Source organism: Pleuronectes platessa, chromosome 7 (genome assembly GCF_947347685.1).
Source record: "Pleuronectes platessa chromosome 7, fPlePla1.1, whole genome shotgun sequence".
Classification (NCBI taxonomy): Eukaryota; Metazoa; Chordata; class Actinopteri; order Pleuronectiformes; family Pleuronectidae; genus Pleuronectes; species Pleuronectes platessa.
The window spans coordinates 8,245,475-8,264,304 of NC_070632.1; the positions used below are offsets into that span (position 1 = coordinate 8,245,475).

The 18,830-nt window shown below is 47.5% G+C and overlaps 1 protein-coding gene across 1 annotated transcript in view; it reads left to right on the forward strand.

Moving 5' to 3' along the window:
- b4galnt4a (beta-1,4-N-acetyl-galactosaminyl transferase 4a) overlaps positions 1 to 17,546 on the forward strand; it is a 127,580-nt gene extending 110,034 nt beyond the window's left edge. The window contains exons 8-21 of the mRNA XM_053426401.1: positions 3,882 to 3,939; positions 4,032 to 4,112; positions 7,572 to 7,638; positions 9,942 to 10,106; positions 10,369 to 10,478; positions 10,967 to 11,067; positions 11,327 to 11,400; positions 11,503 to 13,009; positions 13,473 to 13,855; positions 13,987 to 14,140; positions 14,249 to 14,321; positions 15,110 to 15,263; positions 15,662 to 15,788; positions 16,407 to 17,546. Coding sequence (XP_053282376.1) covers positions 3,882 to 3,939; positions 4,032 to 4,112; positions 7,572 to 7,638; positions 9,942 to 10,106; positions 10,369 to 10,478; positions 10,967 to 11,067; positions 11,327 to 11,400; positions 11,503 to 13,009; positions 13,473 to 13,855; positions 13,987 to 14,140; positions 14,249 to 14,321; positions 15,110 to 15,263; positions 15,662 to 15,788; positions 16,407 to 16,521 — 3,169 coding nt within the window. The 3' untranslated portion in view covers positions 16,522 to 17,546. The remainder of the gene's footprint in view (positions 1 to 3,881; positions 3,940 to 4,031; positions 4,113 to 7,571; positions 7,639 to 9,941; positions 10,107 to 10,368; positions 10,479 to 10,966; positions 11,068 to 11,326; positions 11,401 to 11,502; positions 13,010 to 13,472; positions 13,856 to 13,986; positions 14,141 to 14,248; positions 14,322 to 15,109; positions 15,264 to 15,661; positions 15,789 to 16,406) is intronic.
- The last annotated feature ends 1,284 nt before the right edge of the window (positions 17,547 to 18,830 follow it).

Here is an 18,830-nt window from a genome sequence, read left to right on the forward strand (position 1 = left end):
CAGAACAATGAGCTGAAAGACAATAAAACGCTCCACAAGGAAAAAGAGGAGAACTTAACGGCTTCTTGGCATTTTCTTCATACGTGAATGTAAAAAACGACTAAATCAGCAAACACAGAGATATGTTATTAAAAACCATCTCTCTGGATCATTCTCAATCCTCTCGCTGTCACAGAACATTTCCATTTTCAAATGCATTGCTAATTCTGTTTATTTAAGGAAATGCCAAACCCCTCATCCCCTCTTTGGATTAAAAATAGGGAGACATTGTTCTACTCTGTGTATGAAGTTGCGTTTTTTATAGAGCCAGTAGAACGAGGGCTGAACATTTTTACTTTTTAAGTCCCACATAATGAACCCACATATGTATGGGAGTAAGATTCATGGCCGTTAGAATTAGCTCCTGGCTTCATCTAGACACAAAGGTTAATTCACACGGTCGCCATAAAGGAAGCAAAGAGAAAATATGAATGGGGAATAAGAAATATATGCAGAGTATGTGCTGAAGTTTTATAGGAAGCCTTTTTCTATTCTCTCCTCCTCGGGCTCGTTACATCTCAGTCTCCTCATTCAAGTCACCAACTCGGCAACAGACTTCTCCAGTCATCCAGAAAACTGCCCGTGTGATTATTTGCACCAGGAAAATCAAGGTCGTGTGGAAATCCTCTCTCTCTTTCCCCCCCTCTCTTGTCGGCCGCCCCTAAGCCAACTATCCATGAGGCCATTAAAGTGGGGTTTGCACTTCACACAAATCAAGAACCTGCGTGGGAAGGTACGCGTAATGTGTGTGTGCAGGACGCTGTACCTCAGTAAAGACCCTGCATGTGATTTAACAGTAGTATACATTTCACATCTTGACAACAATTGCGGATTTACCGTGACCTGCCCACAGCAGCCTGAGCCCAGGGCTCACATGAATCCCAGAAACCCAGGCGCTCATTTGTCGAGGAGGAGATAGCCTGGATTCACCGCTCATTCCCCCCCGTGTCCTGTGGCAGGGACGGTTAAAGGTAGAGCTTCTCCGACGGGATGATATTTGTTTAACCGAGCTTGTTAGAAAAAAGGAAACGAGGGGGCGTCCATGTCAGCAGTCGTGAAGTTCCCTTTCGGCGAGAACACAAGAAAGAGAGGAGCCTTGTTCCTCAGTGCGTTGGCTTTTCTGTTCCATTGTGTCGGGGAGCCGGGGAGAATGGCGGCAGGAAGGCGGAACATAAACAGCATCAGCGGCAGGAGGAAGAGTCGGGTTCGGAATACAGCGTGTCGGCCCTGCAGCGATGGAAACAACTGCAGTGCACTTGTGTGTGTGTGTGTGTGTGTGTGTGTGTGTGAATGAACAGCCTGTGAATGAGGAGATTGTGCAGTTGTGAGTGAACCTGCACTCTGACTGAACCTTTCCACCACAGCCGACGGCCCCAATACCTCAGTTGTGTGTTTTCCCTCTGTTAACTTCAAACAGCAGCCTCTGCAGAGCGGTGGCTGGTTTCACGAAGTTTCTCCCACGCCATCTGGAAGTTGGTCGCTGAGAGACGGGACCTCTCCGCCGCCCTAATGGAAAAACGTCTCTCTCTCTACCGCAGCCATGTGACAGGATTAAAGGAAAGGGTCGGCCATTAAACGGCGTGATTGAAAGGAAGAGAGGGGGCGAGAGAGAGAGAGAGAGAGAAGTGAAAAAAGTCACGCCTTAATTAGTAAAGGCGAGTTTATGGAGAGGCGGCGGGGGGGTGTGGGGATTTCTTTTTTTTTGGAATGCAGGATTTTAATGGGCCCCTGTTTTATGACTCCTGCCAGAGTCTCAAACTGCCCGCCAATTAATACACTCGCCCCCACGCTCACCCCCCGTGCAGCCATGCCCCCCCCCCCCCCCCCCCCCGCCGACTCGTGGGTGTATTCAAATGAGCTCGACTCTACACACCGGCCTCTCAGCATCTGCCCGGCCCCTTCCCTCCTCCTCAGTGTAAATCAGGAGTGGCCCGTGCGACCTGGACCCGGCTGTTAAACTATATTGTGTTTGTCTTTATACGCTGGAAATAAATGTGATTTCTTTCTTTCTCACCTCTTCAACACCTTTTCAGGGTTGACTCCAGCTCAGCAGCACTCCAACATATGGAGTTGTTTTTTTTTCTTCCTCACCTCCTATGTTTACGTTTGATTTTACCGCACGAGTCTTTTGTCTCTTTTGCTCTTCATCATTACTTTGTACTCGTGTGCTCTTCTTCTCCCATAAATAAATGTTGTTGTAATTTAGAATATGTTTTTTCACTTGTCTTTTATAGCTAGACGTGGTCAGTGGTATTTTTCCTCACCTGCAGACCACACTGCGACCGTATCAGTTATTTCTTCATGACGTGACATTTAATCTCCCACTCTATTTTTAACCTTCATTCCGAGGGTGTGGGGAAAAAAAAAAAAAAAGGAGAACACCGGCAATAACCTGCACCTCACTGACAACCGCTCTTTAATGTCATGGTATTGTTTTAATGCCACGTCTCCTCGTCCTCTAGAGGGCGATAGCACCGTGAGTCAATACCTTTCTCGCCGTCAGGATTTCCCACGTTATTGTCCCGGCTGTGCCTCTTCGTGAGGTTTGGGACTCTCATTGAGAATTAGTCATTATTCACATTATTCTCATTTATAAATCCTGCCGTTTGCACATTTTGATTTTCCTTTTTGACTTTCTGAGTGTAACATCAACACTTCTTCTTCTCATCCTCGTGGGATTAGACGCGTCCCGAAGATCCAACACAGGACAAATCATTTAATCTCAAAAAGGAAGCGACGCAGTCCTCCATCACAAACACAATCATCATGTCCTTGTCCTGTCATCAGCTTGTTATCCATGGAAATGTACAATATTAGAAAATTGTGACTTAAGTTATTCATGAAATTTGAATAATGTTAAGCATGAAGTAATTTCTCATGTTTGTCATATTTCTGTTATTTCGCCGTCTGTTGCCTCCAGATGTTTTTTTTTAGTCGTGTCTGTTTCACGTTTGGATTCATATTCCATTCAGCAAGTTTTCAAGCCACTTGAGCTTAAGTTGTTACAACATGCAGACGTTCTGCAGCTGGCGTATTTGGGTCATGTTTAATTTGTCAGATTACATTCTGCTAATGTATTTTATCAATGCGTGTTTATTAGCTGGGATGTTATTATATTCAAGGAACATTTTTCGTCTCTAGTTATGTTTATTTCAGACAAGTTTTAAATGTCTTTTACCTGCTGGTCATCATCCTAATCATTAGTCATGTGGCTGCAGAGCAAACACATTGGATGTAAAGAACAGAGCCGTGAGCGTGGATGTTTCTTTATCTTTTTTATTTTTCTGTATTGACCCTGTGATTTGTTTGCACACTGTCCAGGGTGTTGGCTCCCGGTCCCACATGACTTTCGAAGGGTAAACGGGAAATGGATCGATGGATGGATTTATCTCTGTTTGTTTTAAACTCAGGATGACTGTTGCTGCAGTGCAAACACACAGGGGGGGGGGGGGGGGTCATGCTATTAGCGTGACCCCCCCCCCCCCCCCCCCCCCCCCCCCATTGAATATTGTTCCTCTGTCCCCAGGGCATTCATGATATTACGTAGAAAACAATCCAGCGTTCATGTCATTATAACAGGGAATGGATAGTGGCGTTCCCCCTGCAGCATGTAAGTGTTTAGTTCTGTTGAGCTGTCAATTGAAATGAGAGAATAATCAGTCAGGAGCTGTGCTGTGACTGTGTGTCCTTGTTTCCGTGCTGAAGTCTTTGCTTAGGTGCTTTTTAAGGTTTTCTCTAACGGTATCAGCAGAGCATCAGAACAGCTGCAGTCCTCTGTGCTCTGCTGGTGAGTTAGCTGTGGAGAGCCTGTCATGAGTCTCTCCTTGATGTGCTGCTGGCAGGCACCTGTCAGTGGGCAGCTCCGTTACGCCCAGCTACAGAATCTCCATTAGTGCCAAGGTAAAGAAAAAACTAGGAAAGCTGTCATAACTTTTTCTTGCATTCCATCAGCAAATGGAACTTTTTCTTTATTGTGATCTCACATATTTTAGAGATATAAAACTCAGGTGTTAAACATTGACCTGACTGGTCAGCTCCATCTGAAAGCAGTGCAGTACAGGAAGCCTTTAAGGGTGAGCTTCCTGTCTGTGAGTAGCTTTCAAAGGGTGTCCAGAGAAAATCTGTCCTGGGAAGTTATCATCTTCATCAACTATTAGCAAGGAGGCAAACAGTCTGAGCGAATTTACCAAGATGTCCGATTACTCCTTTAATAATTTAGAGTTAATATTGGTAACTGCACCTCTGTGTCAGATATCTGGATATTACAGCAGGTCTGTGAATACCATAGTATAATAATACTTTCCCAACCCAAGCTATGAGTCCAACACTCAGAGGTTATTAATATGTTCTCTCATTTACTTGTTAACTGTCACTTTGTCTTTATTTGGAAACACAACTACAGGACAGAATCCCTGGCTTGTTAGCAACATGTCCTCCTCAATGGAGTCACTGTCTCTGTGGCCTAACAGTTGACTGTCAGCAGGAACTCAATGACAGGTCAGTGAGAGCTCTCCTGTTGTCTCCGGCCTCTTATTCAAACTCCAAATGAGTGACCATGAGTTTTATTAACTGTCCTGACAACAGAGAGAACTGTCTCTATTTGTATCCTGTGATTGTTTTGTACCTCGGTTGTGAAACGGCTGTCACAGTGTTTGGAGGATTGGATGTGAACTTCTGAACCGTCACACCCACTGGGATGGATCACGTCGTGTATCTCCGAAGCACCGGGCTGCAATTTTCCCAGTCAAGTGGTGAATGTGCTCTTTGCCGAGAAGGTTCTGGTGTCCACTACACCACTGACCTACCAGTCTGCCAGTCTGCGCTTGAAGCCAGGTCTGTGTGTGATAATGACAGAGAGAGGGAGAGAAACCAAACGTGTGAGTTCTCTGCAGAACAAACCAACGATGACAGCCGGGGAGCTTCTGTCCAGTTAAAGCTGATGGAGCTTCCCTCTTCTCTCTTCCCACTCTTCCCACCTTTATGCCATTTTCACTACATTGCCTTTCCATGACTTATCAAGTGACATGTTGGAAGGTTGAAAGTGGTGAAGGGGTCACAGCTTAAAGTAAATACTGTAGAAGACACAAACAATAATGGTTTTCCCGTCAAAAAACACAGAACAGGACCGTGACACCACTTGTATTTATCTTATTGGGCCTCAGATCTGAATTGATTTTTTACATAAACTGGAAAAGGTCAGGTTCTTGTATGTCTTAACCTCTTATGTGTCATACTAACAACAACTACTTGTGACCCACAGTGCTCCGGGGTCTCTGAAACAGTGATTGAAATGAAAGGAAAAAAACATATGAGCCGTCAGCTCTCTCAAAAGCAATAAACTCCCGATTGTCAAGGGATAAAACCCAACCTGAGTCAAACTACCTCTGTGTGTGTGTGTGTGTGTGTGTGTGTGTGTGTGTGTGTGTGTGTGTGTGTGTGTGTGTGTGTGTGTGTGTGTGTGTGTGTGTGTGTGTGTGTGTGTGTGTGTGTGTGTGTGTGTGTGTGTGTAGGATAACATGCCATATGTGTAGTTCCAGTGGGCATCAAACCCAGTATTATGAGCTGGAGTAACACTTGTGGTCGGCTGATTGAAAACAATATGAACCCCTCATATGTCAGCGGGTGGCCCAGGCATGATGGGACGTGACAGATCGAACCTGCCGGCCGCCCGCTGCCATTTTGCTCTGCTACTGCTACTTTCTATTATTTCCACTCGGATATTGATTTTCTTTCCTCTCTGTTGAACTTGTGGGGCCAGTGAGCAGGCCCCTGCTTCCCCCTGCAACTCCCGTCAACACTATTTCACACGAGACGCACACTGAGGGAACACACAGACAACAACACGTACATGTAGCAGGGTGTTCACACACAAACACACAGGTGGATCAATGGCTCCCTTGAAGGAATGAATCAGTGAATCTGTGGGGTCAGACGAAATTCACACAAAGCTGTAAAATGGGCTGGACAGGTGCGTGTGCAGTATTCCAAGTGTTTTGTAAAGTCAATGAAACTGCAGCAGAGAGTTGAATGTGATGCCCCCCCCCCCCCCCCCCCATGCGGATCCTTTCCCTATATGCACACAAGCAGCTGAAAAACTTGTCAAACTGTCACTGAGCCTCATCTGAAACGAAACAAAATCATTCTTCTCTTGCATTTTACCATATGAGTTGTTTATCCATCTGCAAGACATAGGTTCGGTTGGTTGGTTGCTCGCCTGCCCCCTGGTGGAAGGAAGGGACATGGGCCTCGAAAGATTACGTAAAATGTTGATCCGATGGACAGATCTCATAAAATCCTTTTTTCCCTTTCTTCAACACTGCGTTTTAAAAATGCTCACCAACTTCCCAGGGAATAATTCATGGATCTTGATGGAAGAAACCAGTCATATTTAAAGGAATTCCATCTATAAGTGTGTGAAAGGTGCAGCTTGATTGAGTTTATGGCGACTGTTGGGCCTTGGCCAAGTTACCTGCCTCACACATAACAACTGAGAACATTGATCGATCACTGACAAGCACTCATCTGGTGTAAGGACACAGTAACATTAGATTTTTATCTGTCATCCTGATCTGTTGTAAAAAAGTTTCATCTCATACCTGGGCTCGACTTGTTTGTCCTTCCTGGAGTCAGGCCCACGACAGGCGTCCGACTCGACCTTGAGGACGGTCGCCGCCCCCCCCCCCCCCCCCCGACATAACGATGCGACGTGGAAGCGCTCGGTGTCACGCTGAGCCCCCCCCCCCCCCCCCCCGTGCTGCTGCTCAGCATGGCGTCGCTCCGTGCCCTTGTTTGTTTTGTATATGTGCGCTTGTATATTTCTGTCAGAACGGAGGTGAAGGAGAAGAACACAATAGATACAACAGTGTAACAAAAGCTAGATTCGGGCTTATACTTATCTGCAACCGGTGAGCGTATTAGTGCCACACGGGCGACAAAATGTGGAATGCAACTAAATCTAAAAGAGCAACGGAGTGTGTGTGTGTGTGTGTGTGAATGTGTTTGTGTTACAAGTGGAGGCATTTGCATGAGCCCGAGGAGGGTGTTTATATTTGTATTCTGAACCTGAGGGTCGGAAAATGACCTGTCTCCTGTGATTACATCCCGGGTAACCAGAAGTGACGGGGTAATTGTGAAATCTATTTAAAAGAATTGTAGCTTGTCTCTCCCTCTCTTTCTCACTCTCTCGTTCCAGGTCATTACCGGATCTTTCTTCTCTCTGTTTTTCGCACCTACTCCTCAGCATCCTGTTCCCACACAGCTTTGTTCTCACTCTCACTTTTTGCACATTTCTCCCTTCCTTCCTCTCCTTTCTGTTCTTCTTCCCCCTGTTTCCTCTTCTGTCTCTGGTGAAGTGTGTTTTTAGTAAAGCCCGGCGTCCGGTCGATATCGCGATGCTGCCGAGATCAATAACACACTTTCACAGTTGAGGCCGCAAACAGCGATGACAATTTCTGCTTTCTATTTGTTTGCGTGTTGTTTTCTCTTTTCACCCATAACCCCCCTTTCTCTCCCTCTCTTCTTTTCCCACACAGTGGCGTCCATTCCTCCCTGGTCTGAAGTATGAAGTGATAGACTCGGCCTACATTTCCCTGTACACAGGTAAGAGTCCATCTGCTCCATCTCTTCTCGGAAATATAATACATTTCATCAGGAAAAATAAAAAATGGACTTTTAATCGTCCTGGTGTTTTGGACTAAGAGACACATGAGACTCTTTGTGCTTGGCAAATAAAAAGAGGAAATCACGCTAATCAAAAACCAGCCTCATTAATCAAGTCTGGTATCGATCAGTGGTTTAATGTCACGGAAACTGTTTTTTTTTAAAGAAACAAGTTGTGCTCTGCTCTTATCAAACTCACATTTAAAGTCACGTCTGTCTTCCAGGCCGGAGACACGAAACAGAACCTAATAGTTGCTCTATTTGTGTCACTCACAGCCGAGATGAGCGCTCTATCTCCTGAGTGGATGTCTAACCTCTGTAGCTCCGAGAATAGCAGGGTGTCACAGGGATTCGCTTTCGTTAACAAGGGAAAATGTCAGCCGCACAGAAAATGATGTGTGGAGTTGTCATCCCCGGGTAAAGCTGCGGCGTGTCGGTGGATGTGAGCCGAACGCTGCAGCCGTCTTGTTTAGAGCCGGCTGGATGACAGAGAGGAATCTCCTCCTCCTCCTCTGACTCTCTCCTCCCCTCCATCCCTTCTCCCTCCCTGCGACTCGCCCTCTGCCCCCCCGGCTGGTTCTCTCCATGTTGTCGGTGTCACAAAGCGTTTTCAGGATCATCCCAGTTTGACATGTTGGGTCCAGAGATTCTTGTCCTCCGTCTTATCCGGTTAAATTAGGCGTCTGATTGTGTTTTCAGTGGTTGGAGCATTAAATAAGAGCAGGTAATCTACTCTAAAGTCAAAACCTTGTCACAGAGCTGTAGCCACACACAACAAGATGGAGAGAGTTGATCCGTAACTAAAATGATCAACTCGTAATGTCTGTGCACGTGCTCCTCAGACTCCTCCATCACCTCGGTGTGTCCCTGTGGTTAGTGGAAGAATCACGGAAGCTGTGAACACACTGTGTTGTATTAATGTGTTCAGAGCATTTAAACACCTCAACACCTCTTTTCTAACATTTGCCTGATAAAGGCGAGCAGAGAAAAAAAGGATCAGGTGGGACAGGCATATAAATAATCGAGAACATCTGGTGTGACGTGCCTGTGAGAGATTGAAATGCAGTTTGCAAGTGACACAAGTGCAAGATTTGACAAGTTCACATTCGAAGCTGCGATTTAGAGGTGATTGGAAAATGATGTTAATCGGTTCATATGTGATGACTTCAACGATGCTGCGGCTCGGGTAGGAAAACGTTTTGCCGACTTTCCGAGTTGTTTATCTGACTCGAGATGGTGTTTGCGTGAATATTCTCCTTTTTTTTCTGATTATTCCGACGCCACATGAACACACACTCTGAGAAACAAGGCATAATTGTCCAAAACTGTTAGAGTGCTTTTATTCAACAGCTTAATTGTGTGTTTGTGTGTGTGTGCGCGTGTGTGTGATGTTTTTGGCTTGTACCCAGGAGAAATTATCTCAGAGCTGTAATGAAACAAAATGTGTTATATAATACCCCATCAAAATTATGCAGAAATACTAAAATATTAAACACACACGCACACACAGTGAAAAACAATAAACAATAGCCTGCTCTAGTTTAATATCTGAAATGTCTAATGTTGTTCTTTTATTATAACAAACTAGTTCTGGTGAAATGTGATGCAAATTAATTAGAAGAAAGACAAGTAGGGTTTCTCTGTGTTCGACTATTTCATCAACACAGATAATGAGTTAGTCTGTGCAGAGGCTCGTGTGTAATGATAAACCAGGTGTGTGATCAACAGATGTGTCATTGGTAGAGGAGAGAGGTCTTAGTCCTACCATGTGCACACAGTCACACACACACACACACACACACACACACACACACACACACACACACACACAAACAAAATGATGCTGACCACCCTGTTAATTAAAAAGCATTTCTCCCATCAGGCCTTGCTCCTGACATGCCATTAATCACACGTCCTCTCTCTCTCCTCCTTCCCTCCTATCGATTGGTATAATTATGACTCTCCTCTGCTTTGTTTTTGTTTTCTCCCAACTTCCTTTTTCCTGATCATCTCCCGTTGTCTCCCCCCCCCCCCCCCCCCATATATTGGTCGATAAAGATTTGTGATAATCGCAAACCCCCGATGAGGTGCAGAGCCATTTCCCTTCCGACAGCTTACATCACATTTGTCCATCATTAAGATAATGAAAACAGCCCCGATGCAATAATGACACGTCCTCATTCCGTCCTCTGCACCATTCACGTCTCACTCTGCCGCCTCCTCTGTCCCTCTGTGTTTTTCAGACGAGTCCATTCTGAAGATGAACAGCGTGGACCACATCCCCCAGACCTTGGCCAGTCACATCCGTCTCCCGGAGGAGTCTCAGCCCCGGGGTCTGGAGGAAGGCAGAGCCACGCAGCACGGGGCAGATATGCTGAAGCCGGACCCTAGGGACACCTTCTACAGCAGTAAATCCAGACTATCATTTTCTCTGATTGACCGATTCACTGTCTGGCTCCTGGTCTCTCTAGCTGTCATTGTCACTATTTCTATATATATATATATATTTAGTTTTAGTATTGCATCCCAGATTTCTGACTCCGAAGAGCAGAATTCCTTTTAAGCGTTTGTTTTCTTCAAGGTCTGATATATTTGCTTCTTCTCTCTCTCTCTCTCTCTCTCTCTCTCTCTCTCTCTCTCTCTCTCTCTCTCTCTCTCTCTCCCCCTCAGTTCCGATGATCAACCCCTCCCGCCTGGAGAACGTTCTCCCGGCCTGCCTCTACTCCCCAACCTACGTGGTCAAAGATTTCCCCATCGCCAGATACCAGGGCCTGCAGTTTGTAAGTCACCAGCCCCTCTGGGTTGAACACCTGCCACTCAATATGTGAGACGTTTTGCCTGAGAGGGCCTGGCTGCTAATTGGAGTTTGTGCTAAAATGATTCAGGGTCATGAGGAGTGCATCTGTTAAAGTCAGTCAGTCTTTTAACCTGGTGAAAACGACTTTAAGACAAACTACACAGCAGAAGAGAAAATAAGTCCATGCTGGTTTGGCTGCTATGTATAAAAACACAGTAATGTACACAGTAACATGTTTTGTTGAGCACTGCTCCCCTCTGCAGGACAACACGAGTTACTACAGGGAAAAGTGACGCGATGAAAACCCAGCAAACCCCGTTTTTAATTAGTCAGGAATCACTATTTAAGAAAGTGGCTGAATTTGATTGAAATAATTGAATCCCCATCTACTAATGCTCAATGACAATCAAACCCATTAACAGCGTTTTACAGAGTTATTTAATCTTTGAGTGACATTGTGCTTTTCCTCAGGTTTATCTGTCCTTCGTTTACCCCAATGACTTCACACGTCTCACACACATGGAGCGGGAGAACAAGTGTTTCTACCGGGAGTCTCCTATCTACCTGGAGAAGTAAGGACACTGGTTTTGCTTGTATCACCCACAGAGCTCCGGGGACATTTGTCTCTGTCTTGTATTTACAGTCTGAGCAAGTGCACTTGTTATTCAGAGTAACTGCTCAGGAGCCTGTGAATTTGAGGGCAGTTTGAAGACGCACTGAAACTTCTAATCCTCAACTTTGATCTATGTGTGTGTGTGTGCATTCATCTGTGTGTGTGTGTGTGTGTTTGTGTGTGCGTGCTCTCATCTGTGTGTGTGCTGTGTCTGCCAGGTTTGGTTTCTACAAATATATGAAGATGGATGAGGAGGATGACGACAGACCGTTCTTCTTCCCCAACCCAGATGGTAACTAATAAGGGGGAGGAAAAAAAATGCACTCCTGCATGCATGCATAAACACATAAATACAAATTTGTGTATAAACACTCCACTTTGCGTCTGCCTCCAGATTTCCTGGAGGAAGAGGAGGTGGTAGAAGTCGAGGACGAGGCAGAGATCGTCGGCACACAGTCGTCCAAGAAGCCGTCTCATCCCAGTCAGACCAGTCACACCTCCAACCCCTCCCATCAGCATCCGAAGCCCGGGCCCACACCAGCGAGCAGAGAAGTCGAGGAGGAGGAGGAGGAGGTGGACCCCGATGAAAAGGAGGAGGGAGCTGTCAACACCATCATACGCCGCAGGGAGAGGAGACATTTTCTTCAAAAGGACGGACAGATGGGGAAGGACCTGGACAGAGACTGGGGACGGGATCATACGAGAGAAAACATTCAACAGGGCTCCAGTAAGAGACTCGACCAGGCCCCACCCAGGGCGCTGGAGCCCGATATGGACAGTGTGGTCCAGAGTCGCACCCTGTCCTGGGTCCGAACTGGTCCTGTGGAGCAGGGGCCTGGCCGGAAAGGAGGAGGACCAGGTGGTGGAGGAGCTGGAGGAGAGAAAGGAGCGGAGACTCCGCCTAAACTCAGCAAGTCTTCGCTCCTCTTCCCCCAGAAGTCCTCCCTCTCTGCGCTCGCCAGCCGAGCCAAGCAGATCATCAGCAACTCGGCCCACAGCAGCAAGCCGAGTGACAACAAGCTGCCGGGAAGCAAGAAGGAGGAGAACAAGATCTACATCACGAGGCCCCGCCCCGCGAAGGAGAGGGAAAGAGAGAGGGAGCAGCGGCGCGAGAGGAGGGAGGAGCGGACGTACCACCACCCGAGGGAGGTGTTCCCTGGAGTCTTCTTGTACCAAACTGGGAAGACCACGAGGCTGGTCAACCTGGGCGCCAGAGGCCAGACGGGTAAGAACCTTGTTAGTGCCCCACAGCTGTGGCCCCACCCCCCAACGAAAGAGGGGAAGACCCCTCCTCGCAACGGAAGCATCAACATACAGATTGACAGTGTACAGAAGTCCATCCGGAGGGCAGCTGTGGCAAATCAACCGGGAAAAATCAGGAGGAAAGTGGAGCGTCAGGACTTAGAGACAACCGCCACGGCTCATCTCCCCAGTAAAGACGACCCACTAAACCCAGTCTACCATCGCCAAGATCCCCCTCCAGTTCCACTGCAGAGGTTAAACTCCACAGAGAACACACTCCCAGGTCAACAGAGGGTCACGTCTTACCTCAGGCTCTCCGAGATCACAGAGTCCCGGCAGCAGCCAGACCCGGACCCCAACCCGGCCGACCTGGAGCAGGACATCAACCGCTCCAACCCCGAGCCCGACCCCGAGCCCGAGCCGGAGGAGGGCGAGATGTCGGACTACAGCTACGAGGAGGTGGAGGCTCGGCCGGGCTGGGCGGAGGAGAGCATCAACTGGCAGAGGACCTTCTCCGTCAACCCGATGGACTTTGAGCTCCTGCGCTCCGACTGGAACGACCTGCGCTGCAACGTGTCGGGCAACCTGCAGCTGGCGGAGAGCGAGGTGGTGGACGTGCTGGCCCAGTACATGGAGAAACTCAACGAGCGCAACGGAGGGTAAGGGTCGAGGAGAGAGAGGGAGAATAACGAGCGACCAAGAGGGTTCATGTCTCGATTCGACCTTGGAAATGAAAATGTGGTTTTTGGTGTTAATGTGTTGTAGATTCACCGGGAACACGCCGGTCTCGCCCCGGTGCTTTGACTTCCTGTTAGCAGACCTCAGTGTGTGCTCATCACCACTTTCTGCAGCAGCGCTCACAAACCTTTAATGTTACTCGTGGGAAGGAGCTCGGCCATTAAAATGTTTTGCTGTTTTAATTTTCCTCCCACCTCACATGAGGCTGATAATGAGTAGCAGCACTTTTGAAGTGGTCTGCCCACAGTCAAACAGGGTTTAATCCTGTTGTGAGCAGGATATGATAAACATACAGCCTTCCTGCTTTCTTTCATATTAAGTGACAGCCTGTCTGTGTTTTCTCAAACTCTCTCCCCCCCCCCCCCCCCCCCCCCCGTGCCTCAGGATCTACACGCTGCTGCGGATCATCAACGTGGAGAAGCGGCGCGACTCGGCGAGGGGGAACCGTTACCTGGTGGAGCTGGAGCTGATGGAGCGGGGCCGCAGCGTGGTGCGCCTGTCGGAGTACATCTACCTGCTGCTCCACCGCGGCAGGCAAGGGGAGGAGAGCTTCGAGAACACCGACTCTGCCCCGGCCTCGGCGCCGGCCTCAGCCCCCTCCCCGCCCACCCCCGGCCTCACCACGCCACCGCCGCCCCTTCCCTCCACCAAGCCCCCCGCCCGGCCCGGGGCGACCCCGTGGAGCACCGCCTTCGCCAAGCCCCTGCTCTGCCAGCCCGTCATGCTGCAGTGGAGGAGGGACGTCATGGTGCACTTTGTGGTGCCAGGTCAGTCAGCAGAGCAATTCACTCAGCCTTTTAAATCTGGATCATTGCTATAGAACCTCATCAGCTTTGTTTCTTTCTCCTCTGACCTGCTGTTCACCTGTCCTGTCCTCCCTCCTGGTTCTTCCCTCTAGTGAAGAACCAGGCCCGGTGGGTGCAGCAGTTCATCTCCGACATGGAGAATCTTCACCGTCAGACCAAGGACGACAACTTCAGCATCATCATCGTGGACTTTGAGAGTGAGGACATGGACGTGGAGCAGGCCCTCAGGGAGAGCAGCGTGCCAAGGTGCGTACGCCCCCCCCCCCCCCCTGCTCAGCTAACGTGATGTGACTCCAACAAATGATATTTTAATGACTTCCAAGTGATTCGTGTGTGGATCTCTTGTTTTGACAGATACGAGTATCTTCGGCGGGAGGGGAACTTCGAGCGCTCGGCCGGACTGCAGATCGGAGTGGACACCATCGAGGTGAGAGAAACAAACACTCAGGGGCCAAGGCAGCAATATGTGAGCTGGCAGAGAAAAGACGCTCAGTGAAGGTCACCACGCGACCTTTACCGGCTGATGGACAGACGGAGGGAGCACTCATGCATAATGAATACATCAGTGCCAGGCCCGTCTGTCACAGGCTCAGGGAACTTGGCCTTATCTCCGAGCCCCCCCCCCCCCCCCCCCCCCCCCCCCCCCTCTCCCACTGAGCCCAGCTGTGGATGACGGGGAGCTGCTTAGACAGTTTGCTGCTTTTCCTCTGTCGTGTGTACGCCACAGCTGTCGCATCCGCTCCTTTTCACAGGTTATTTGTGTGCATGTGCTTTTACGCCGCTCGCTGGCTGTCCCTCCATCACACAGACACACACACACACACACACACACACACACACACACACACACACACACACACACACACACTCATGCCAGCGCACCCACCCACCCACAGGGGGGGGAGGCGTGAAAATTTGGACGGGCGTTGATCTGTCAGCTGAGTGTCGGCGCTGTCCCGGTGCGATGGCAGCGCTGTCACTCACGTCTCAATGACCTGCAGGCGTCTTGGAGCTGAGACGAGTTACTGCTGAGGCCCACACGGCTCCACTCTCTTTAATCCTTTAAATCCCACATTAGTCACATCACACGAACATGAACTTCTCGTAAACAGTTTGCAAAATTTGCACCCGCTCATATCGACAGAATGATTCACACGCAGACTTCTTTTTTAGATATCATGTGCATTAACCGTTTGTTTGTCTTTCCTCTTGCAGGACAGTCACAGCATCGTGTTCCTCTGCGATCTGCACATCCACTTCCCTCTCAACATCCTGGAGAGCATCAGGAAGCACTGTGTGGAGGGACGCCTCGCGTTCGCTCCCATCGTCATGAGGCTCGGCTGCGGCAGCTCGCCACGGGAGCCTGATGGTAAGACACTAACTAGAACAGCACTAAGAGGAGTCCACACCTCCACCAAGGCCCAACAGTCCCCTTATGAAACCACAGTTACATTAACTAGATCTGCACCAAACTGCTCACACTCATAGATATCACCTGATCTGGATCCACATCAAAATTTAAGTTTCATGGTATTGCTTTCAGGAATCTTTGGGTAATCCTCCTAAATATCATACACACAAACGCAGAAAAAACACAATCTGCTTTTCAGAGGTAATAAACACACACATCACATGACTGCAGGGTCACATCCTATTATATATATTTTTTTTTTATCATAACTCTAACTCATTCCTCAGTTATCTACAGGCCTACACATACTTTTGCAGTGAGATGTTGTGTTGATATTATTTTTCTTCTCTCTGCAGGTTACTGGGAGGTTAATGGTTTCGGCCTGTTTGGAATCTACAAGTCCGATTTCGATAAGATTGGAGGGATGAACACGGAGGAGTTCAAAGACCGCTGGGGCGGAGAGGACTGGGAGCTGCTGGACAGGTAGCCCGGGCTCCCAGCCGCCATTATAACCATTAAGAAAGTGACATGTTTGATGAGACTGTCTCAGAGAGAAGTTCACTCAACTCTGTGAACACTGAATGCTTGACATATATTTTAAAATGTATGGCATGTTTTCTGGTGCACCTCTTCAGCTGGTGTTTAATTTATGCAGATGTTGAGATATGCAGCTGTCAGATTTCTGCCTCCACTGAGGTGAAATAGCTGAAAGAAGTTGGAATATCGTGTTCTGGTACTTTGAAATTTATATATTTGTAATGTTTTTAAAGCTTTGCAAGAAGGTGGAAATCTCGAAGACGGCTAATTCAAAGCCTGACCCTGAACTGACCCTGAACCAGAAAAAATTAAAGATGAAACAGACTATTGAAGAAAGTCCCTGGTTCCAGTTACTAACGATTGGCTATGGGGCCCGTCTTTTCTCCTCGATGAAATAAATGTGTTGAACCTTGAAAAGTCTTAAAAAGCATTAAATTCAATTTATTGAAAAACAGGACTAATGAGATATTTCAAACATGTAATCAATCTACCTGGAAGTCGTCATGTTCTGGGGTGATACTACAAAGTGTGTAACCCAGTGTCTGTCCCTTTGTCTCCCTGCAGGGTTCTGCAGAACGGGTTGGAGGTGGAGCGGCTGCGCTTGAGGAACTTCTTTCACTACTACCACTCCAAACGAGGCATGTGGAACGCCCAAAACAAGAAAACTCCCAAGGGATAGCGCTCCCTGCAGGTCGGACGATCCTACACAGCCCACACTGCAGATCCACTGTGTGTGTGGGGGAGGGGAGGGGGGGGTAGCTCGCTCACTGCCTGAACTCTGCCTTCTTTTTGAAACCCGGGCTCCTCTTCGCCGTCGGCCTCTCTCTCTGTACGAGGAAGACGAGTTCAAGCCCGGACTTTGGAAAGGAGCTGTTTATGCAGACACCCGAGTCAGCACTTTGCCTCACTGACTGAACTACTGTTCAGAGAGATGAGAGTTATTTTTGAATCTTCCTCTCTCTGCCCTTTTTCTGGTGCAATGTTTTCAGACGGACTGGAAAGCAGCTGTTTTTGTGTGTGAATGCGTGTGTGTGTGTGTGTGTGTGTGTGTGTGTGTGTGTGTGTGTGTGTGTGTGTGTGTGTGTGTGTGTGTGTAAGTTGCCGCTTGTGTGCGCTCATGATGACAGGAAGCACCTTTTTTTCTAACAAGGCGATGTGGAGACAACCTAAGATTCTTTCTTTTCTAACACGCTCTCTCAGAATGTGCATCGACATGTTATCCAGATGGATTCAGACACGGTGCCGCAGATCGAGTCGAGGAACTCTGGCTGCGACTGTGTTTCTAAATACGTCAACTACTACCTGTTGAGTATCGTTAACCAGTGTGACCGAGGTGCTGACGATTTCCTGGTGTCTGATTTTTTTCTAATTCGAAAAAAAGCCCCTTTTTTTCCAAACAGATGCTGACAGAGGTTTCATCTTCGTGTCTCTGTCTGTCCCTCTCTCTCTCTCTCTCTCCTCTTCAGTGTCTTCTGTCTTTGACTCATTTTTCAGTTCCGTGCTCATCTGTGTAACATTTTGTCTGCTGAAGTATTTACGTTTAGCCCTGCTGCTGTTGCGTAATATCAGCTCTAGGTACCTCAACCAGATTAATAGCTACCGGTTATGACTTGATTCATTTGGTTATTCACTGATTTTTGTTCTGCTGTTGGTTATTTTTAAAAAAAAGGGGGGGGTGTTTTCATTTGTATGGAGGCTGTAACATTCGTGGAGCTGTTTCCGTTCTTAAACGCCGCGGATGGATTTCTCAGAAGTCTACTGACGTGTCCTCCATTCCCCCCCCCCCCCCCCCCCACCTCTCACCTCATCGTCAACTGGAACAGGAGGGCAGAGGACACTTCCTGCCTTTGGATTTAAAGTTGTCACTCTATGTTACGAAGCAGTTTCTGTGTGTTGCTTTTCAAATACTGGATTTGAGGGGGATTTAAAACGTTCTCTCATATGAGAATATTCACGAGAAAGGGAATGCTTAGCTGTTGAAAAAACACCAACACTCCTCATTTAAGCTTGTGGGAGAGCAGCTCATGGCTGTTTCTCAAATGTGTGCCTTTATCAGGGTTTGGCTGCCGGCCGTGTTTTTTTTTTTGAATGACATTAGAGGGCAGGGACAGACAGAAATATAATGTTATTTATGTCATTGTACATTTGAGATACTCTGTAAAACAAGGAAATGTGTTTTTCTTACATGGATTACAGATGTGTCAGTCTTTATGTTATAATATTAACCTTTGCAGAAAGAAGGAGTGGTCGTTTCAAGTCCTCATTGGTGAGATAGACTTAGGTGATGACTACTTGAGGGAGCAGGAGGTGTGATGGAGACCCGGTGGCAGCTGCTGTCCAGCAGGACATCTCCTGCTCCCATTAGTTTGGCTGAAGGCCGAGCTCCTAATGCCTCTGTTTATACAACACGGTACTTACATTGACGGGGAATGGCTGGAGGGATGGAGGTTGGACAAATACACGGATGAGAGCCAGTGATCCTTTATTGACGACCTGATTGTCCAAGACGCCCTCCAGGACCCTCTCCTCTCCTCGCCTCGACAGGAAATCGGTCTATACTGTACGTCATTGACATGGGATTATTTAAAGAACAAAAGAAACACAGTAAATATAAGACTATATATATGAGAAACATTAAAAATGAAAAATAGGAATATACATTCCAAGGTAATTTCTGTGAAATTGTTTTGTAGAGAAAGAGGTTTTAAGAATGTATTGTACTTTTATTTTGATTTGTCGTTTTTTTTGCAAATAAAGTTTTATGCTTACATCCACATCTTTTCTTCAAAGTTTCTTTTATTTTAAAGGTTTGGTCGATCTCACGTGTCAATCCCCTGTCTGACCACACGGTGTTGCTACACCCTCACACGTACTGTACCTGCCAAAGCCCAGTGGTTGAATGAATGACATATAAAACTTGGAAATTTAGAAGATAAATACAGATTCCGTGCAGTTGTGGGATTATTCACAGTCAGATATTAGATCTCA